The following is a 23,051-nucleotide window of genomic DNA, read 5'->3' as shown; positions in this document are numbered from 1 at the left end:
TGGCGTCTGTGGAGAGGGCGCTGGGCCTACTCGGTCAAGGGTTGTCCCCTAATTTGGGCCGCGGCAGGGCGGGGTGTGGGGCCGGCTCAGCCAGGGCTGGCGGCTTATGATGGAGCGGGACCACCTTCTAGGAAAAGCTGCTGCACAGCACCATCCTAGGCGTAAGATCCATTAAACTCAGTAGGGTTTATTTCTAGGTGGCCTTGCTCCCATGAAAGTAGTCCGTGTGGAATTGCAGACTCGGGAAGGGCCCTCCTGTTGTGCATGCTGACCCCGAAGTCAGCCCCTCCCAAGCCGATAGGGCTTATTCCCGAGCAGCAGCCCGGTTCTAAAGCATGCTAACTCAGAAGTAAGGCCCGTTGATTTCAGCAAGGCTTACTTCTAGGTAAGGGTGTGCATAAGATCGCAGCTTTAATTTTGAGTAGTTCGCTCTCTGTTATGTTACAAGGCTAAATTCCAGTCGGAGAGAAGGGGGAAAAGGAAACTCCACCAATACATACAGGGAGAGAGTCAGCTCAGTCCTTGCTAAAAAGGGCAGCTTCAGCCTTCCTGAAACACAACCACAAGCTCTGTTTCCCTAGGTTAAAGAAAGGTCAGGCTGTTCTAGGTGGGAAAACAACAAACAAAAAAGACTTGCCTGGAAGGCGCAGCCCCTTGCTTAGATTAAAAGCAGCCAAAAGCTTAAACAGCCCCGCCCCTCGCTCAGGAAGGAAGGAAGCCTGCCTTCCTGCCTTCAAAGGAAGGAAGCCTGAGAGAATACTAAAGAGTTAAGCCCCAGCTGATAGCCATCAGCCTCAAGTAACACATCATTGGCTGGCAGCAGTAGCTGGGAGGAACCAGCCACACATATAAAGTCAGAGCACCCTAGCGAGGGAGCCTGCTCCACGAGCTAGAGGGAGCCCCAGCTGACGAAGCGTCAAGGCGAGTTAAGCAGCAGAGCGAGTTCGGCAGCAGGGCGGAATGGGCGGAAAAATGGCAAATGCAATTCAATATAAACAAGTGTAAAATTATGCACATTGGAGCAAAAAATCTTAATTTCACATATACGCTCATGGGGTCTGAACTGGCGGTGACCGACCAGGAGAGAGACCTTGGGGTTGTAGTGGACAGCACGATGAAAATGTCGACCCAGTGTGCAGCAGCTGTGAAAAAGGCAAATTCCATGCTAGCGATAATTAGGAAAGGTATTGAAAATAAAACAGCCGATATCATAATGCCGTTGTATAAATCTATGGTGCGGCCGCATTTGGAATACTGTGTACAGTTCTGGTCGCCTCATCTCAAAAAGGATATTATAGAGTTGGAAAAGGTTCAGAAGAGGGCAACCAGAATGATCAAGGGGATGGAGCGACTCCCTTACGAGGAAAGGTTGCAGCATTTGGGGCTTTTTAGTTTAGAGAAAAGGCGGGTCAGAGGAGACATGATAGAAGTGTATAAAATTATGCATGGCATTGAGAAAGTGGATAGAGAAAAGTTCTTCTCCCTCGCTCATAATACTAGAACTCGTGGACATTCAAAGAAGCTGAATGTTGGAAGATTCAGGACAGACAAAAGGAAGTACTTCTTTACTCAGCGCATAGTTAAACTATGGAATTTGCTCCCACAAGATGCAGTAATGGCCACCAGCTTGGATGGCTTTAAAAGAAGATTAGACAAATTCATGGAGGACAGGGCTATCAATGGCTACTAGCCGTGATGGCTGTGCTCTGCCACCCTAGTCAGAGGCAGCATGCTTCTGAAAACCAGTTGCCGGAAGCCTCAGGAGGGGAGAGTGTTCTTGCACTCGGGTCCTGCTTGCGGGCTTCCCCCAGGCACCTGGTTGGCCACTGTGAGAACAGGATGCTGAACTAGATGGGCCACTGGCCTGATCCAGCAGGCTCTTCTTATGTTCTTATGTTCTTTCTGTTTTTTACAAGCTCTCACACTTCTGCAGAGGTTTTGTTGATTTGTGGGTTTTTTGTTTGTTGTTTTGTTAAAAATGGATACAGAGGAGAGTTCTCGCCTCTTTCCCTCACATCATGCAGTGATTCCCCTGCAGCCACTGTTGGATGACAGTCCACATCAAGTGGACTGCCTTGGGGTTAGTTCATGCGTGCATGTATTTGACTTCCCATTAAGTAATGTAGTAGTGCCAAATTCAGAAGTGCAGGATCCCTTCATGATAGTCACAGCCACACACACACATCCTGCTTGTTTTGCTACTGGGTTGAGAATGAGATCCTTGTTAATGCCTTCTTCCATAACAATAGATGTCCCTAGTAGCTAATAAGCATGAAAGGGGAGAGTGTTAGCTACTGAAAAGAGTCTTCTCAGTGACTGACTCATCTCCCTCCTCTCTGATTGGATCCAATCAGCCAGAAAGGACAAGGATAAGTATGTTAGAAGATTCTTTCCAGTGGCTAACACACTCCCCTTTTATGCTGATTGGCCCATTGGATGTTGGAGACATTGGGACCCTGTTCCTAAAAAAGTAAGGGGTCTAAGACCGCCCAAGACCCCAGATGACTGCACTCCTGTTCCCATTGCTTCATGACTAGCAGCTGACTGTGTGTATTTGACTCCACTTAAAACAACATTGCATACTAGGAGACCTGAACGGTCTGACTTTTGTATTTGCTCTCGAATGGTTCATTTGTGCATAGATGTCATCAGCTGATGCTGCACACATCCAGGGATGAACGTGCATGTGCGAGCCAGCCCTTGCTCTCATATAACCTGCCTTGCGGATCAGAGCAAAGAGATCCTTCTAGTACAGCCTTCTGCCTCTAATAGTGGCCAGTGAGTGAGGTCTAATACTACTCTGTTTCAAAAAGAGGAATTGCCTGAGAATAATGTTTTACAGCTTGGTTTCTTCTGATTGCACATATTTTGCATATGAATTTGCTTTATTTTTTAAGGCTTGGTTGCCCATACGTTCTTCACACATTGGGAAACCACCTGATCTCTTTTTTTTTAGGCTCAAACTGCATCTAAATTCTATGTATGCAGTTTTTGGATACTATCAGTGTTTCATCACATCCTCTTTCCCCCCTTATTTACTTGTTTTTAGAGAGATGAGAAGTAGAAAATTGTTCTAAAATTAAGAAAGGATTATATGAGTGGAAAGAAGTTATATGGGGTTATATTATCATTGATCTTATTATTCCAAAAAATAATAAAAAGTGCCCTCTCTCTATAAACGTATTTTGCTGTTGATTAATTGTTCTTCTTTGATAAGTCAGTTTAGTCAACAGGGTAATTTGCTATATCTTCAGCAGTCACTCTTTTAACTTCAGAGCTCCTCTCTCTCTCTCCCCCCTGCCCCCCCCCCAGGGTCAAGTGATACACCTTGCTACAATCAGGCTAATAACCCATCCGATCTCCTGACATTCTAACTACTGGAGGAGAACCTGTGGCCTTCCAGATGATGCTGGACTCCAACTCCTGTCAGCCCTAGACATCATAGCCACCATGTCAGGGGTGATGGGAGTTCTAGTCCAACAATATCTGAGAGGTTCCCACCCATATCTTAAAATAGGGATAGATTATGGGAAAGGCCCAAAATGTGATTTTCATAACCTCTAATATCTGTGTGTAAGTCTATATAGTCCAGCACCCTTCAATAGTGGATGGTCAGATTTCTCTGGAAAGCTCACAGTTGAGCTAGACCTTCCCTGTAGTTTGTCCCCATATTATGGGAATTGGAGATATCCTACCTATGGAAAATAAGGTGGTACTAGGGACTTCTGCCACTCCTGGGCCATTGGTCTTTGGAGTACCTCAAGGTTCTATCTCGTTCGTTCATGCTTTTCAACATCTACATGGTACTCCCGGGAGAAAACAACTGATGGTTTTGGTTGCAGTGACATCAGTATGGAGACACCACACAAATCTATCCCTCCCTAATCCCAGGCAGGTGGCATGGGGCATCTGAATGTGTGTCTGGAACTAGTTTGGGGATGAATGAGGGCAAACAAGCTGAAACTAAATCCTGGCAAGATGGTAGCCCTGTGGACTGGGAACATTGCTGATCTGGGGTAGCCTGTCTTGGACGGGATTGATTGATTGATTGATTGATTGATTGATTGATTGTACTTATATACCGCTCTCTGGGCGGTTTACAGTAACTAAAAACATTAAAACAAATATACAAATTTAAAAACACATCTTTTAAAAACAATTTAAAACACAATTTAAAAATGTAAAACAATTTAAAACACATGCTAAAATGCCTGGGAGAAAAATCTTGACCTGGCGCCAAAAAGATAACACTGTTGGCACCAGGCGCACCTAGTCAAAAAAATCATAATTTGGGGGCCACCTCTGAGAAGGCCCTCTCCCTTGTTGCCATCCCTTGAAGTCTGAGGTGGTCCTGAGTCTGGGGTGGTCTTGACTCTGTGTTCTTAATCAAGGTACACGTGGTATTAGTTGCCAGGTGTGCTTTTTGCCATCTTCGGCTGGTTCGCCAGCTTTGACCCTAATTGGAGAAAGTGGACCTTGCCTCAGTGACTGATGCTCTGGTTACATCCTGGCTGGATTACTATCATGTGCCGTGCATGAGGCTACTTTTAAATATAGGTTGGAAACTCAGAATATGGAACAGAACAGAGCAGCAAGATTGCTTATGGGAACAGAGCAAATAGAACTTATTACACTGATTCTGTACTGGTTACATTGGCTACTTGTTTGTTTCTGGGCTAAATTTAAAGGACAGGTTTTAACCTTTAAAGCCATAGACAAGTTGGGACTTCACTATTAGCCTGCACCCATACAAACCTTCCCATGCATTAAGATCAATGTCTGAAGCCCACTCTCTGACCTGTCACTGAAAAATACCAGACTCATGAGTACCCAGAGAGGTAAATGTTTCAAAAGCATCAATTACTTTTATCAGTGTTTTAGTAATTGCTTAGCTTTGGACTTTTTTACCATTTATTTTAAATGATGGAACACATAAGGTGCTGAGTCAAACCATTTGTCCATTTAGCTCAGTATTGCATACATTGACTGGCAGCAGCTCTCCAGGGTCTCTCCCAACCCTATCTGGAGATGTAGGGGATTAAATTTGGGACCTTCTGCACGCAAAGCGGATGCTCTATGACTGAACTACAGTCCTTCCCCCATGTTTTGAAATCTGAAGATTTTATATGTTAGTTTAAACTCAGAATTGTACGCCCCTTTGTGAGGGCTTTTATGTCCCGAAACATGGCCTAGAAATCTTTTAATAAATAAATACACAAATAATCTATGTTTGCAGCAATTATCACTGTCTTTGTTACCTTTTAATTCTGCCCTTTGTCCAAGGATTCTGGACGGGTATGCATTGCGCTCCCCCACTCTCCTTTCTATCCTAACAAGAACCTTATGCAGTAAATTAGATTGAGAGACAGTGACTGACCAAAGTCACCCAGTGAACTTCATGACTGAGTGAGGATTTGCAGCCAGTTCTCGGACCTCTCTGGCCCTCGTCTGGCCTTCTAACTATTAAATTACACTAATTAATTTGATTTTGTGCAAGGAGCTGCTTTTTTAGTCATTACTTTTGGAGAGAGTTGAGTAATTTCTACTTCAAAGGATGCATTGGTTCAAACCTGCACAGACCTTTTAGGTGTTACCAAGAAGTCTGTGTTGGGTAGTTGATTTCCCTGTTTTCCAAATTATATTTTAAAACGTGTCCAGTGCAGTTTAATTATGAATATTATCTTGATCTTTGGTCAGCAACTGATTTATTTATTTATTTTGCTGGAAGGGCATGTCACATCCCCCACCTCCCAACTCATTTCCCCACAAGCAAAGGGCCCTTTCCCCCCAATGCGAACAGTAACAGAAGCTTTGACAGATCTTGCTTGCTACCATTTGTGTATTTTTTAAAAAATTAAACATTTGCAAGTGTTTATGTCATTTAGAAATAGAAATAACCATTATCTATTTTCCCCAATCATTTTACTCTCCCCATCCTCTGCAACATTCCACCTGCTTCCCAAATTTGCCTGTGCTTCGATTTGCACATGGACAGTGAGCACCTGAAAAGCAGAAGGGAAAAGCCAAACCCCCCATTGTCACCTCAGCTTGGGACAAAGTGGCTGAGGTGCATTATAAGATGTTTTAATGTTTTTAAATATGTCTTTTGTTTTAAATGTCTTTTGTTTTTAATATGTTTTAGAGTGCTTTCAATGTTTTTGTCTGCTGCCCTGGGCTCCTTCTAGGAGGAAGGGCAGGATATAAATTAATTAAATAAATAAAGGCCGGGTTTGCACATAACACTAAACCATGGTTTATTAAACTATTATTTATTAAACCATGGTTTGTGTTTTCATCTCAACTCTGCCCAGCGGCTTAACTATAGTTTATTCAGTACCAGTAAACCACCATCTGAAGACATAGTTTGTTGTTGGGTTATGAACCTTGGCATTATGTGTGAACCTAGCACCCCACCCCAACACTCGCCAAGCTACAAAGGCAAAAGGCAAGGGGAGCTGGAAAACAAACCAATCTTGGGAGAAACAAGACATGGCTTGTTTGTCTGTCTGGAGGACAACTTGTGGTTTGTTAAACAAACAACGGCTTAGTGTTATGTGAGAACCAGGTCAGCATGGATTGGGAGGGTTGTTTGGGATCAAGGACCATGCTTGGGGCTAGGTAGGGAGTATTTGGATGTCAGATTTGGCTGTTGTGACTCCAGCTGCCTATCCCTAGTTTAGGTGGATCCTTGGATCCAGCTGGGGTTTGTTTTTTTTTAAATGTTCTTAAGAAGCTGTCTGAAAGCAATCCAGTTTCCCATAGATCCACTGCACAGGAGTTGCAATGAGGGCTGAAACTGCAAATGCACTAAATTCACTCCTGTAAACTGTATTCTGCACAGCACAATTGCACTTCTGTACTTTTTTAAATGCCCCAAATTGAGGTTCCTAATTAATCGTCTTTTTGTCTAGATATCGGTATTAACTTAACTGATCCTATGTTCAGAGGCATATACAGGGGTACTCAAAAACATCAAGGTAAATAGTCTGTTTCCTCTTTTAATGACTCACTGTGTTTGTTGTCCTCCCATTTCCTGGGATTCAGGGTACACATTGTAATATAATGACATAGTAATAACTATGGGCAGTTGTAAAAACTGGATCTTCCCACTACCCTTTACTTGGTTCGTACCCATCTGGATTGAAAAGACACTAAGGCTGCAATCCTGTACATGCCTTACTTGGTGGAAGTCCTATTGAATTCTGAATGACTTACTTCTGAGTAGACAAGGTAGAATTGCACTGTAAAACTGCAAGCCTTAACACACTTACCAGGGAGTAAGCCTCACTGAACATAATGGGACTTTCTTCTGAGTAAGTAAGTACACATAGGATTGTGTTGTAACCACTGCAAGTCTGTTTCCAATTTCTTGGGAATAAGCTCTGTTGGACTAAGTGGGATTTATTTCTGAATAAACATGTTTAGAGAAGGATGGTATCAGACAGTCATAGTAGACCAGTTGAAATCCATTGACTTAAATTAGTGTTGACTAACTTAAAGTCCATTGCTTTCAGTGGGTCTACTCTCAGTATGAAGTAGTTGCATATCTCCTTAGGGTGCGAGTTTTGGCAAGTCTCCAGGTGGAGAGTATCCAGTGGTTGAAGGGCAATTGTCAAAAATGCCTTATGCTCTAATGATACATACTGTAAATGATTGTCTTAAGAAGTCACTTTCAGGCAACCTTAGAAATCCTATTGGGACATACATGTGGAGATGTTTTACTTACATACATTGAATCATTGAGTTGGAAGGGGCCTATAAGGCCATCGAGTGCAACTCCCTGCTTAATGTGAGAAACCAAATTAAAGCATACCCAACGGGTGGCTGACCAGCTGCCTTTTGAATGCCTCCAAGGTTGGAGAGCCCACCACTTCCGTGGGGATCATTAGTTCCATTGTCATACCACTTTTAACAGTTAGGAAGTTTTTCCTGATGTTCAGCTGAAATCTGGCTTCCTATAACTTGAGCCCTTTATTCTGTGTCCTGCACTTCCATGTCCTGCACTCTGAATACATTCGTAGCAAAAATATTTATCAAGGAAAACGGTCAAAATCCTCAAGTCACTGGAGTTGGATACTGCTGGTGGAGGCTATTAGTTTTAGCAGGTTGGATGGTGTGTGTGTGTCATTAGAATCTGAGCTTTATTCCTTCCCAATATTCCTATTCAGTGGAGATGGCACAAGATGATCGACCATTATTCTGAAGTGACAGACATAAGAAGGGAAGTGCAAGAGCTGCTGCACACTTGAGGCTGCTGAAGTAGATTGGGCCATGATGATGTTTTAAAACACAGATTTTAATTCTGTCTTTTTGCAGATGACTTCTTGGATGTGGTGGACAGAGCAGTCAAAATTGGTGTTAAAAAGGTACATTTGTTCTTAACAAGATTTGGGGTAGTGTGTCTGAATTAAACTTTAATAGTTTTTGGCTTTTAATAAAACTGTCTTCAGAGATACGAATTAATCCTGACATTTAGAAACTAGCACTTAAGGTAAATATTTTTTCTTTATTCCAGTTCATGATTACAGGTGGAAGTTTGCAAGATAGTAAAGATGCACTGCAGCTGGCACAGACAAATGGTATTTGCCTCCTTATGTTATATAGCTTTGAATGCAATGCTTTAATTGTCCTGTGTTTAACATTTAGAATGATCAGAACCAATATCCATCAGTTCAGTCCAAAGAATCACGAGCAGCGGAAAATTGCCATCAGCACTGTTCTGCAATCCCGTTCAACTGCTAGTAGAAAACTTTACCCATTGGTGTATGTTGTTCTCATCCTTTCATTTGCAGAAATGAACAATTTGGAAAAAATACATCTTAGCGTGACTTGCTTTCAGATAGTATGTTTAGATTCTATATGGTTTAAAGAACAAACTAAAGCCTGACTCTGATTTACTTCAACAGGGAACCTGTGGCCCTCCAGATGTTGTTGAACTACAGCTGCCATCATGACTGACAATTGTCCGTGGTGGCTGAGGCTGGGGTCCAACAACATCTGGAGGGCCACAGGTTTCCTGTCCCTGGGATAAAGCCACCACAAGGTGATTTTCATCTTCTTTTTTGTTGGTGAATCATTTCATTGAAATATATTCTTACCTTCTGAGTCTCTTCATTATTGTTTTCAGGGCATTTTGCTGACAAGTGCCAGCTCTTGCCACACAAGGGTGCATTCAGTAAAAAGTTTAGCACAGACATAAACTTAGTAAGATCACACTGCAGTAGCTTTACCATGTCAATAGGTAACATGAGAACTAGGCTGGAGGGAATTCCAGTTGAATTAGCTATGTCAGTCCTATCCATAGGCTGCTGGGCTGATGTCCAGTGAACTTGGCATGCACAGCCACACAGAGAAGCAGAGATGATGAACTGGATGGTAAGATGCTTTGGGGTCTTTGCAGAGCGTATGTAACCACCTGCTCACTATCTTAGTTGTCTGTCCCATCACTGGTTTCGTGAGGCCTGAGCATTTGGCAACTCATAGCCACAGGAGCTACTCGATTCAAAAGTGAAGAAGTTAATTTAGAAGTTCAGCTATGCAAAGGTTTGTACTGATACAATACATAATTTACATTAACTTCCAAATTACCTACAGGGTGTCCCCCATCACCTCCTTTGAATTCCTTCTCCATGAAGCCCTTGCTGGACTTTCCTAGTTTTCACCCCCTAAGTACATGTAATGCCATTTGCTTGCATTCAGTCTTTGTTACCTTTGCCTCTCCCCACCTCCAGGCTTTAGATTGCAAGTTCCTTGTGGCATTACGCTTATGCTGTGATGCACCATGCTCATTAACAGTGTTCTAGCAATAATAATGAACATTTTCATGCCATTTGATTTCAGACAAGTTTTATAGTACCGTTGGCTGCCATCCTACCCGCTGTGGCGAATTTGAGCAGGGCAACCCTGACCAGTATTTAGCAGAGTTGCAAGGTCTAGCTGAGAAAAACAAAGGGAAGCTCATAGCAATCGGGGAGTGTGGCTTGGGTAAGTATTAGCCAAGTGGCTTAAGAATGTTGTCTTTTCCTAGCATTTTGAAAGCCGGTTAATTGTTTGTTTTTCATCTTCCAGATTTTGACAGATTAGAATTCTGCCCTAAGGCCACTCAACTCAAGTAAGAGAGATTTACTTTATCATTCATAATTTCTTTTTGCCAATGGTATTGCTTTTTTTCGTTAAGGATTTTTCAAGTGACAGCCATTAGTAGCCAAGGAACAGTTGCCCTTTCTCCCATAATCGATGTAGAAACCAAGGAGAAACAGTTTCTGTTTCCTTGTTCTTTCATAAATGGCCTATGGATCATTTCATGTCGCCTCTGCATCCGGGTCTCTGAGCCTTTCTGTTTTCCTATCCCATAGCTTGCTCCACATCGTCCTTTGCTACTTGAAGTGGCTGCCAGTGATTTGGTTCCAGATAAGATGCTTTTCTACATGCCTTTATGCACAGAAGCATCATAAAACATGATAGTGAGGTCCAGAATACCCATCCTATTGAGTAGCAGTTATGTGTGTTGGGTGACCAGAGGATGGAAATTCTCACTGCAGAGTTAAATTGAACAGCACTGCCCTCTTCCATTTTTTTGAACTCTCCATTGTTTTGGAGGTCTCCCTAGATACTATTGCCACGGAGTACATAAGACACTCGTTATTGATTTGGGCACCTTGGCAACAGGTTGACCAAGGAAAGCTCTAAGTGAAATGGAAAGGGGATGACCCAGAAGCTAAAGCTAAGGAGCTTAAAATGAAACAATGCTGCTGCCACACAGCTAATTGTTAGTATAGTGCGTGGCAGGGATGGAGAACCTGTGGCCCTCCAGTTGTTGTTGCAGTTCTGTCAGCCCTAGAAAGCATGGCTGATAGACAGTGATCATAAGAGTTGTAATCCAGCAGCTTCTGGAGATCAAACAAGTTCCCAATCCCTGGTGTATGGAATACCGTTATGAGGTTAAGAACATGAGGATTGGCTTGCTGGATTTCAATGTCAAATCTAGCATTCCAGCAACAGCTTTTGATGGTCACGAGCAGAGCAAAAGTGTGGCTGCCATCTCTTGTTTGCTCCCAGCACCTAGTTACCAAGAGGCATCACTGCATCTGAACATGAAGGCTCCATTTAGCTGTCGTGTCTAAATCATTCATGAATGTTTCTAACAAACCAATTATTTGCCACTGCATGTTTGATGTCAGTTCATAGAACAATTCTGACAGTCCCCTGCATGATATTTATGCTCTTCTGTATAGGGAGAGACCCAACATCAGTCATGGCAGCACAGTTGATTAGCTAGGATCCTTTCACAGTTCAAAGGTAAACTGCAATTATGTAATGTTCAGCCAGACAGTTACACATCGCAACATGCAAACACAACCTCCTGTTGCAAGCTTGTACACAAAGAGCATTGCTTTTCTTGGTAATACCAATGCAAGACCAAACAAGACAGCTTTTTGCCATCTTTTGTTTAGGCTGTGTGCTGGTGTGATGGCTTTGGAAGATACTGTTTTTCAGTGGAAAGGCACTTTCTGGCTTTAACAATTTATCAGCCACTGCATGTATCATGGCTGTAATATTTGAAAGCAACTTTCTATATAGATCGCCCCATCACATGGAGAGTCACTATGAATGTGCAGTTTTAGCCAGTACTAGAGAGGGGATGGGAAGAAATACTGTCTTTTACTTTTGAAGAACAGGCTGATCTTAGCACTGTGGTACTTAGCACTAAGATTAGGAGATGAAAGATGCCTCTGCTTGATCTTTAGGGTATCTCCAAAGGGAGCTACTCTCTGTGATCTTAGTACTAAGATCAGAGAGAAAGACCTCTTCCAGCTCTTTTAAGATTAAAAAGCAGCATTGCTAGACACCCCCACCCTTGCGCTAGATTTGGTTGGGCAGGAAATGCTGACTTTTGTTTGTGTTTCACTGTGTCTCCATGTGAGTTTGTGTGAAGGTGAATGTATGAGTGTGTCTGCATGTATATATGTATGTGTGTGTGAGAGAGGGAGAGAATGCTGTGTGCCTGCATGCCTGGTGAATGTATGTATGTGGTCTGCGTGTGTACAGTTACACATATATATATTGACAATGCCCACCACTGGCATGTGACCCATGGATGGGTGGCTGACAGTCATTGGGGCCCTTGGGATGAAAAGGCTTAGCCACTCGTGCTTTATGTGGTCTATATCCTCTTTTCTCATGGATGAAAAAACCCGAACAAGACATTGCATGATATAGCCAATATGAAACACTTTAAAGTCCTGTTGACTTTAAATAGTTGAGAACATGCTTAACCTTCCCATTGAATTTAATGGGACTTAAAGTGCTTCACTTTGGCAGGATTATGTCTGCACTCATATACACACACTCACAATTTATTGAAAATAAAATAAAATAACCATTCCATTCTTTCCCAACACATTGTACCATTTAGGTGATCTGTAACTGAGAGTCCATTAAATGTGGGGCTATTTTTGTTTGTTCCCTTTCAGGTATTTTGAAAAACAATTTGATTTATCCGAGCAAACAAAATTACCGATGTTTCTGCACTGTAGGAATTCACATCCAGAATTCGTAGGTGGGTTCTGTAAAAGAATAATGAAAAGCATTGTAGAAGTTGAAGAAAAAATATTTCAAAATCTTTAATGTTTTCAAATTCAAAAATTCTCCTTTTGCACAGATATAATGAGGCGGAACAGAGAGAGGTGCGTAGGAGGAGTGGTAAGTGCTAAATAAATATTCAGTTTTGTCCGTTTTCAGCATCAACCTTTTTGTGGTACAAATCCTGTGGTTTATTTATTTTAAAAAATCACTCCACTTTTCACATGTGTCCAAAGAAGCTTGAAAATAAAACACACAGTGGACAAAAGTTAAAACATCAGAAAGTAAAAACATGAGAGCAGCATTCATGGTGCAAAGGCCTTTGACTTTCCATCTGAAACTTTGCAGGGACAGTGCCTGCCTGATTTTTGCTGGGATAGAGTTCCATAGGGTTGGACCTGCAATGCTGAAGGCACAACTCCTTGCTAACATGAGTCGTGCTTCTCAATTCTGGGAGATCACTAATAGCACTCCTCAAGATGATCTCAGTGATTGGCTACTACGTTGCTACAAAACAGACTGTGGGTTTTCTCTGTGCTTTTCATTCTTCATGCAAAAATTCCTTGCAAGAGCACAAGCCAAGGAAATCTGCAGTCTGAACCTGACATTAGCAGTTTTTTTCTCAACTTGCTTTGAGCCATTCTACACTCTGCAGTGTCCTTATCACTGCTCAACCTAAAAGATTTGGCTAGACTAGTCTCGCCTAGAAGTTGAAATTCTGAGTTGACGTGGCACAGAAATAGACCATTTGATCTATTTTTCACTTGGTGGAATTGTTCTGTAGACTTATGCAATGGTATTAAAGAGTTACAGAAATCAGCAGCTTGGTAATCCCCAACTAAATCAAGTCCCATGAGAAGTACTGGCTGTCTACCCAGTTTCCAACCCAGAGACAAAAATGGTACGTGGAGCAAATGGTTGCTGGGCTACCAAACTTAGGGTTTGATGGGTGGGACCCTGACCCTTTCATCTGCTCCAAAAAGTGGCTCTTCCATAAAACTAGTTGCTGACCATGGCTTTACGTGGGCTTAAGTCCCATTGATTTCAGTGGGAACTTTCAGGCAAGCTGCTTTCCCTCCAAGAATGGGGAAATGATGAAACAAGTAAACATTGGTTGAAAGACTGAGGCCTTACTCCTGGATTAAGTCTAGTCCAAACATCATTTGTCAACAAGTTACTGTCATAACATAACATCTGATCTGCATCAAGTCAAGAACTTAATCTTGCTCTAGAATTATGGTGACAGTGCTTACTACATGTACTCAGTAAAACTGAGGAACAAGGGGATCAATGACAGGAGCTGCATCAAATATTCAGGCAGGGGCCTGTGCTGGCAGTTGAGCCACACACAGTACCTGTTCCACTGTAGGTAAGGTGGGGGGCTCCTTTAAGACTTCTTAATTTGGGCTGCTGATCCCATTACCTTCTACTAATTAGATGAAATAAAGTGGTACATGGCAGCAATTGCTTGCAATTAGGGGTGAACTTCCTGACCACTCAGCAAGGGGAACTGAAATGACTTTGGTGGAGCAGATTTGCCTTGTATTTCATGTAAACCCTCATATTAATTCACTATTAGATAAAGCTTTGCAAAATTCTAGTTTCAAGATTCAAATGAAGGTTTGAGTTTGGCATTTAAAATCTCATCAGCTTTCAGACTTGTTAGTCCCTTGGAATCATTAAGTTAGGACCACAGCCTTACTCCTAAGTGTTAGTTCCTGAAGTCCTCAATTACAGCTTTCCATTGTGGCGGTATGTTGTATACTGGTGGCAGACCCCATCTCTGGGAACAATATTAACCACTGTTGCTTTTTTGTACCTAGTTCATGTCTGGAACAAGATCTGACAGCAATTTTATTTAGGTTTATAGCCGAAAGTGTTGTGGCACTTTGGAATTCACTCCCCTTAAATATTAACACAGGTGCTGTCTCTGTTGTCTTTTCGCTGCCTGCTGAAGACTTTCCTCTCTCAACAATCCTTTTAAGTAGATACCTGCATCCCAGCCTGTATTTGTATTGGAACTGTTTCTAAGGTTTTTCAAAATCATTTTTAGTGTTTCATAATTTGTTGTGTGCTGCCCTGGGCTACTTCTGGGAGGAAGGGTGGGATACAAATTTAATAAAATAATAAGTATTAAAAAGCAAAATGTAAATGAAGAAAACAAAGTACTTTGTTTTAGCTGAATTATAATCCAGGCCACAAAAGATTCTGCCCTGTAGTATTAGACTTTTTTGTATGTCTTTTATCACTTAAGGGCCATACACTTGCCCATTTTTGCTGGCAAACTTTCTCACAGCTGGTGTGTACATGGCTGCCAAAAGCTATTCAGAAAGATCAACCAAACACTGGTTTTGGAGGAATGCAGTAACACTGGTAAAAATGAAGACTAGGTACTTAAGATAGAAAAGTCTAAATGCATCTTGAGATGAATGCGTATCGTTATTTTTTACAGGTACACTCTTTTGATGGCACAAAAGAAGAGGCAGCAGCTATAATAGAGTTAGATCTCTACATAGGAATAAATGGTTGGTAAGTCATTTGGAATTTTAATGGCTGAGTTGTAAGGGCTCATTTTTATTTAGGATGGATGCCTTAAACCAGACCTGTACAGCTTGTGACTCATCAAGGTGAATGCAGCTAATTAAACACTTATCAACCCTGCCAGGTATGTGATTAACTCGGTTAGTCTAGTTGTGCAATCCCAGGTAGAAAATAAAAACAATGCATATGAAGTGTCTGCCAAACATGGGTGGTGGGCTATACTTAATTCACTAATAGGCAAAAAAAAAACCCTTGCGGTTTAAGAATGTACCTCTAGCCAACAGATATTTCTATCAAACTTTAAAAAGCAGGGAAATTGGGCAGCTACAGTGAATGCACCAGGGGAGCAGGAGACCTGTTAATACCTGCAATCAGGACTACATGTCCAAAGATGGAGAATTACATTTTTTGTATTTTTTTGTTCTTCTTACTTTGTTTCTTTCTTGTGTTACTAATGTTTCTACAGAGATTCTAACCTAGAAAATTTTATTTCTCTCATTATTCCTCCTAGAAATCTGTGTCAAATTTATTTTCAGGCATTTCAAAGCATTTTTATTCATCAATGTCATATGATAGTGACGACAGCCTTTTGTGTTTCACACTGGAGGTTATGTTTTATTTCCATTTTCGGTGCATTTACAGTTGAATCTGAAACTGCAGTTTGAGAGTGTTCTTGCACTCGGGTCCTGCTTGCGGGCTTCCCCCAGGCACCTGGTTGGCCACTGTGAGAACAGGATGCTGGACTAGATGGGCCACTGGCCTGATCCAGCAGGCTCTTCTTATGTTCTTATGATGTAAAATCAGACTGATTACAATATTTGCTACTTAAGCAATGAATCCAGCTGTTGGGGAAAAAACAAACTTGGCCTGCCCAAGCTGTATATATTCAGCCTGCTATGCTTAAACTACTCCACTTAAAGAAGAGTGGGCATGGTCAATTAAAAAGATAGAACACATCTAGAAATTTGCTAGAATATATTTCACCTCCCACTGTTTTATCTTGTGCAAATTGAGACGCTCCTCATGTCCATTGGAGACTATTCTGCAGAATAGTCAGTGCCATTATTCCACAGTTGTTTTTGGAGTTTTTTAGCGTAAATTATGCAAAGTGTTGCTATACTTCTCATACTCACAGAAATAGAAGCAAAAGAAAATGATTTACTATAGGAAACTTCACTAAAATTGTAAAGTAAATCAAACATATTTAAAGTGATTATCTGAACTATATCAACTGTCTTAATATTGTTGCTTCCTGCCTACTAAAACAAGAGCAGCACAGCACATGTCTTGTTTCTGTTCTTTGGGCTGATTGCCACCGCTCACCATATGCTCAGAGGCACGTTACCAAATTCTTCCAAGCTACACAGGAAGTGGATTAGACTGTGAAAGACCAACCCAAATTGTGTTTGCATTTTGACAAATTTAAGCAGTACAGTATCTCAGAGAGGTCAGGTCTCCTGCTCCTCTGGTGCATTCACTATAGCTTCCCAATTTCCTTGCTTTTTAAAGTTTGATAGAAATATATGTTGGCTAAAGGTACATTCTTAAACTGCAAGGTTTTTTTTGCCTATTAGTGAATGTCTCTGATTTTTAATATGGGAGGTAAGAAATGGGATCCTTTGCAAGTTTGCTGAGAATGGATTGATCATTTGCATGTTTATTGAGTTCAATGGGATTTACTCCCCTGCAGTCATGCTTAGGATAGATGAAACTGACCATGGGCGAGGGAGATGGGAGGAGGAAAAAGGGCAGGGGTAGGGGAGGAGGAGGACAGGTTTGATCATTTGCATGCTTTATTGAGTTCGGTGGAATTTACTGCCATGCACTCATGCTTAGGATAGATAAAACTGACCACGGGGGGGGGAGGAGAAGAGGAATGGAGGGCACGAGTGGGCAGGGAAGGAAGAGGAGAGGGGAGGAAGAAGGGAGGATGAGGGAAAGGGAAGGGGGGAAGGGGGATGAGGAGAGGAAAGTCAGGTCTGATCATTTGCATGCTTATTGAGTTCAGTGGAATTTACTCCCATGCAATCATGCTTGGGATACGTAAAATTGATGAAAGGGAGAGGGCAGATTTGATCATTTGCATGCTTTTTTTAGTTCAGTGAGGTTTACTCTTGTACAGTCATGCTTAGGCTAGGTGAAACTGACTTAGGGAGAGAGGGAGGGGAGATGATTGGGTGGATGGGCACTAGGCAGAGGGAAAGCCCCTTTCCTTTCCAAAAGGAAAACACTGTGAACGGTATCATTGTTTTTCAGGATTTCCCCCACCCTTTTATTCTACAGCAGGCACATGTAGTTTCCCACCCAAATTTAAACCAAAGCTGTCCCTGGCCACATCCACACCAGACCTTTATTTCACTTTAGACAGTCATGGCTTCCCCCAAAGAATCCTGGAAAGTGTAGTTTATGAAGGGTGCTAAGAAACACCCTTTTCCCCTCACACAGATATAATCCCCAGAAGGGGGACTAACGGTTAAACCACTCTGGCCACTGGAGCTCGTCAGGGGAAAAGGAGTCTCCTATCAACTCTAAGCACCCTTCACAAACTACACTTCCCAGGATTCTTTGAGGGAAGCCATGACTGTCTAAAGTGACATAAAGGTCTGGTGTGAGTGTGGCCCGGATTAGCCAAGCCAAATAGCTATGAGTCTGGCTTTAGAACACTGACAGTTTGTTCTTACTAAGCATGCCCGTGTGTATCATTTTCAATGTTAATTTTCTTAAATTAATTAAAAATCAGCCAGGCATTTTTTAAACTTTTAAACTGCAGAAGATGAAGGTCAGGGTATGGGGCAAGATCAGTAATAGGATTACAGGTGCTCTGTGAACATGGCTGGTCTTTAATTAATTTCAACAAATTATGAGACCACTGACAGAAAAAAGTCCAACGGGCCTGGATTTTTTTCTCATTTTACACTTTGAACTCTGGGTTCTCTCTGAATGTTTTGTGTATCATCATGAAAACTTAGTGGGTTGTTAAGCAAGCGCTTCTGAGTTCAGGACTATAAGTTTTGTAAGGTTTTGTTTTGAAATGAGGTTATGGGAAGCATCAGAATGGCATGGGGGTATTTTCAATTTAACATTGTGGAATGCAAAAAACCCATGCTGGATTTTTTATAATCTGCAGGCTCACTTTAGAATTTCTTAAGTGCTACAATGGGTTGGATACAGGACTTGAATCTAACAATAAATGCAAGTACCAATCAGTCTCATTTGACGCTGCAAAACTCTGTCCTAGCCCCATTAGTCCTAGATCAGACAAGTCATTTATGTGCAAGTATGGGGATTATGCACAAAGCTACAGCTTTTTTTGTTGTTGAAGTTTTCTGTCCAACTGCTCCCAACCAAAAGAGAGATGAGCTGGGTTCATGAGGCACTTTTTGAATGGAAAAATGGACAGGGGGCTAAAGGGAGCCTCACCCCTCATCTCTCTTGTTTAACTAAAGGCTTGCCAAGACCCCTTTTAAAAAAGGGGGAAAGTTTCACACAACTGCAGGTGAGGTCTAGCTTTGGACTTAGTTGATCTTTCACATAATGGCACAATTGAGAGAAATTAAGATAGCCATTCTATGGAAGTGAATATACTTGGTTAAAATTGGATTGCGTATCTCATTGCAAGCATCAGGATTTAGGTAAATAATCACATGCTTGCTGCATTGATGTCAGTTTGATTGGAAACACAACTCTGGGGCAATTATACCCAACTATCTTGTGAGCAGCTCTTTCTATATGGATGGTACGACTTCGACAAATCACAGCAACCTTCATACTCAAACCAGGATTTTTAAAATTATTTCCAGTTCACTGAAAACAGAAGCCAACTTAGAAACAGTGAGGTCAATTCCCAGTGAAAGATTAATGATAGAAACAGGTACGTTGCTATTTTTTGTAATACTATTTAACATTTTGCTTTCAGCGATATGCTCCTTTCAAATCTGTTTCAGATCTGGGATATATTGGGGTTGTAATCTCAGGATAGCACACCAAGAGAGAAGACTGGAAACAAGCTTACCTCACCATGGCCTAGAAAAAAAGGTTCCAAACATAAAGAGTAATATCTTTTTATAGCAGGATATCTAATTCATGAACAGTGCAGTTAGAAAAAACTCCCTGTAAATTCTATATTTAAAAGCTGTCTTGGTCACACCTTATTTCCAGTGCTGTGCACCCTCCAGTCCCAAAGGGGGAGTGAGGATGCTAGATATGCCATGCATTGCCCCCAAAATCACTTGTAAGAAAGGATATTGCTGTTGCAAAGGTCAGACTAAGCAGAAAAAGCCATACCTCATTCCTTTGCATGGGGAAAGCCAAGCTGCACAGGAGAGAACATATCCTCCACTTCCAGTCCGGACTCTTTTCCTCCATAGTAAGTGAAACTAGTGGATGATGGTCTGGTGGAACATCTACCCTTCGTGCACACGCTTGGCTGAGAGCAAAGCTACCCACTCACCTCCTTTAATTGCTAGAGCACATTATCTCAGCTATCCCATGGCATTGCCCAAACCACAAAGGTTTGGGAGGACACCCATCAAGTTGGTGAGCTTTATGCTAGAGGTTTGGCGATTTGCTTTGGTGGCTTCCTTAAGTCACTTCATCATCAGGCATTAAAACAACTTTTTTGCATAGTAATATCAAACTCTGGTAAAAAGTATTGAAATGTATGGGCAGTTTAATATATCCCTGAAAATCCTGTTTAACGATAGTTGCTGACTGAATACATGCTTCCATGATACTTGGCAGCAAACACTTGCAGTTAGGTTTATAACCTGTAAGTGGTAAAAAGAAAACATAGAATGAAATTAGATTTTTTTTTAAAAAAGGCGGTGGCAAAGAAAGAAATGGCTGAAATGGTTATGTTTTATAGAAAGCTGATTGTCATGAAACTACAAATATGTTAATTCTAAACTGTTCCCTAAATCACACTAGATGCTCCTTGGTGTGGAGTGAAAAATACCCATGCTGGTTCAAAATATGTAAAAACTATGTTCCCTACAAAAAAAAAGTGGGAACTGGAACACTGCCTGAAGGACAGAAATGAACCTTGTCATATAATGTAAGTATCTAATTTAATGTATTTCAAAGCTGCAGTCCAACTTAACTTAGTCATGACTAACTGTTTGAAACCAGTGAAATTAGTCATGATATGCTCATGTTCTATGGCTTTAAATGGGACTTAGTTTAACTTTCGCTGGGCAGAGCAATCCTGCCCCCATCCTTCGTATTGTTCAGGGTGGGTGGGTAGGATGCATCCTCCAACAGCACATACTGTTGAAAGGTGATTGGGAGCAGGGAAGGAATGGAGCTGGGCTGGCCACAGATCCTAAGCTGGTCCACGAGCCAATTACGTAATTTTTGTAACCCCAAAGCCATTCATTCTAGATATACTTTGAGCTTCCACATGGGTTAGAACTCCTGATCTTTCAGAAAGTAGCAACCTAAGATTTGCATTACTAGATTGACTCTTGATCCAATCCAGTCTGCATTGCTTTCCACAATATCCAGCCAGATGCCTTGGGGAAATGTAACTAGCAGGACATGAGGGCAATAGCCCTCTCCCCTGTCGATTGTCCTCATCTAGTACTCTTGAGGCATACTGCCTGTGAACAGAATGCAAAAGTTTCTCCAGGGAAAGCTCCACTAGCCAGAGTTCTGCAGTACTGTGAGAAGATATTCACCTACCAAAGTGCATCCTTGTATGTACCTAGTGAAGGAAAAGCAGCTCTGCGTGTTGCTGTAAAAAATACTAAAGTGGTTCATAACACCACAGGTAGCAAGTAAGCTGCCTCATCCTCTATTCCACTTTGAGAAGAGGGGGTTCTCTCTCCACCCCAAAGGAAACAAATACAGTATGTATGTGTCAGAGGGGTGAAATGGGAAATATAACTCATTTTCCAGCTGTCTTAATTAGTGCTTTTACCCTCACTAATTACAATAGTGATTTTTTTATATAATTATTGAATTGGTATTTAGTTACACTTAGTGCTATGACCAAACCACACAAATTAGAAATAAGCCCCAATAAAAAGGTCAGTGTCCAACAGAAGAAAATGGCTTTAAAGACCAAAAACTTGCGTTTGTCATGAAATCTAAAACCATCACAATTTCCTGATAAAACATTCTCTGGTAGAACACATGCTTTGCAGGCACAAAGTCCAAGCTTCAATCCCTGGCATCTCCAATTAAAACTTAGCATAACAGTTGATGAGGAAGATTATTACCTGGGATCCTGGAGAGCCACTACCAGTTTGCTTAAACAACACTGAGCTGGATGGACCAAAGCCTGACCTGGTTTAAGGCAGCTATTTATGTTCTGATGTGAGTTAGTGTTTGCAATATAGTATATAATTCAATATTCAGACGGCAGTATTTCCTTTATGACTTTTAGAAAAGTAAAACTAACACTGCAAACCCGTGCACATTTTCCAGGGAGTAAGTCCCATTGAATTAAATAGGAGTTCCTTCTAAGTAAGCATGCTTAAGATGGCAACATTAATACACTCAGGGTTGCATGCAGTGCTAGCCTTACTCAGGGTAGGCCTGCTGAAATTAATGGTCGTAACTAACTTAAGTCCATTAACTTCATTGGGGCTACTCTATAACCCTGAGGCTCACTCATTTCCACCCATTCTGGTTATATATACACGTAGAACATATGTTCTCTGGCCATGATGCAAAAGATTTTCTAGGTGTAAGCAAATGCTTCCAGGCAGCATTTCCTGTCCGTCACCTTGCCCCACTGATTTCCTTTCACATATCTGCCACGCTCCTGAACAGGTTTATACCTGTATCATTTGGCAAATAATCTCACTGCAAAACTAAACAAAACCGAAGAATGTTTAAATTAAGTGAAACACTTTAGGTATCTTTGGCCTTGTATCACTAAAAGACCCCGATTAGCAAGAGTACTGCATACAGATCCCATGGCTAGATTTGTCACAAACTCTAAGCCAAAACCATGGCTTAGTGTAAACAGGTGGGCTTGCAGAGAAATCACAGGCCCTTTACTCCTCCCTGATCCTTTTAGATCAGTGCAGCAGCTAAACCAAATTATGGCTTACCATGTTGTCTGAATCCAGACTCACGGTTAAGGTCACTCCTCAATCATAAACTGGAGCCAAGGCTTTTTGTGAAGATGTAAAGGCCCAGAAAAAACCCCCTGAAAAATGGGGAACAGGGGAACAGGTTTTTTCCAGGCCTTTACATCTCAAACTGAACTATGTTCAGATGGCAGTGGTAAGGCAAACTTTGGCTTTGTAGCTGTACTGAGCTAAAAGGACCAGGGAGAAGCAAAACAGGTGTGAACTCCTATGTGGCAGCAACCATATTGACTTGATCCCTGCAAGCCATAGTTTGACTTACTCTATCATGCAAATCAGGCCCTATGTGTCCAGCAAGTGGATCTATGCACCCATCTTTCTACATATGACTGGTGTAGATAGGAAGTAGATATGCTTCTACTCATGTAACCCACTACACGATTGATATGGAGATGTGAGTCTACCTTCCCCTGAAAATTACAATGCAGATAAATAGGCACATCACACTTACCTTTACCTGGAACTTGTATATACTGTTATTTGGGTGTTTTGTCTGACCAAGCCAGAGTGTTTTGGAATCCCAAATAGTATTTATACCATCATTAATCACATTGAACAAAAATGTTAATGTTCACTGTGAACATAACCATTAAAGTGGCATGAGTATCTTCCATAAGTTGTGCCCTTGCTAGTAAGACCTTCTGTTTTCTTTTAGCCAAATACTGGAAATACTAGCAGCAGTACGTGAAGAAGATCCACTAGAACTGGCCAACATGACATATAACAATAGCATTAAAGTCTTCTTCCCAGATATGTAAAGCATTTATGTATTATGATAAAACCTGTTAATCCTGTTTATGAAGTAAAGATTTAACTTTTCTCTGCATCAAA

General features: G+C 41.5%; 1 protein-coding gene across 4 annotated transcripts in view; it reads left to right on the top strand.

The window, feature by feature from the left end:
* Positions 1–23,051, top strand: part of TATDN1 (TatD DNase domain containing 1) — a 27,305-nt gene extending 4,254 nt beyond the window's left edge. For 2 of the 4 annotated variants that reach the window (XM_061606404.1, XM_061606395.1), the window contains exons 2-12: positions 6,912–6,977; positions 8,317–8,366; positions 8,516–8,579; positions 9,841–9,984; positions 10,069–10,111; positions 12,474–12,559; positions 12,662–12,702; positions 15,035–15,111; positions 18,924–18,994; positions 20,050–20,176; positions 22,876–23,051. In XM_061606404.1, coding sequence (XP_061462388.1) covers positions 6,938–6,977; positions 8,317–8,366; positions 8,516–8,579; positions 9,841–9,984; positions 10,069–10,111; positions 12,474–12,559; positions 12,662–12,702; positions 15,035–15,111; positions 18,924–18,994; positions 20,050–20,176; positions 22,876–22,978 — 846 coding nt within the window. In that variant the 5' untranslated portion in view covers positions 6,912–6,937 and the 3' untranslated portion in view covers positions 22,979–23,051. The remainder of the gene's footprint in view (positions 1–6,911; positions 6,978–8,316; positions 8,367–8,515; positions 8,580–9,840; positions 9,985–10,068; positions 10,112–12,473; positions 12,560–12,661; positions 12,703–15,034; positions 15,112–18,923; positions 18,995–20,049; positions 20,177–22,875) is intronic. The other 2 variants (XM_061606422.1, XM_061606414.1) reach the window with 1 other exon arrangement.

Source organism: Rhineura floridana, chromosome 1 (assembly GCF_030035675.1).
Source record: "Rhineura floridana isolate rRhiFlo1 chromosome 1, rRhiFlo1.hap2, whole genome shotgun sequence".
Classification (NCBI taxonomy): Eukaryota; Metazoa; Chordata; class Lepidosauria; order Squamata; family Rhineuridae; genus Rhineura; species Rhineura floridana.
Note: the sequence above shows the minus strand (reverse complement) of the source record. Positions and strands in the feature narration are given on the sequence as shown.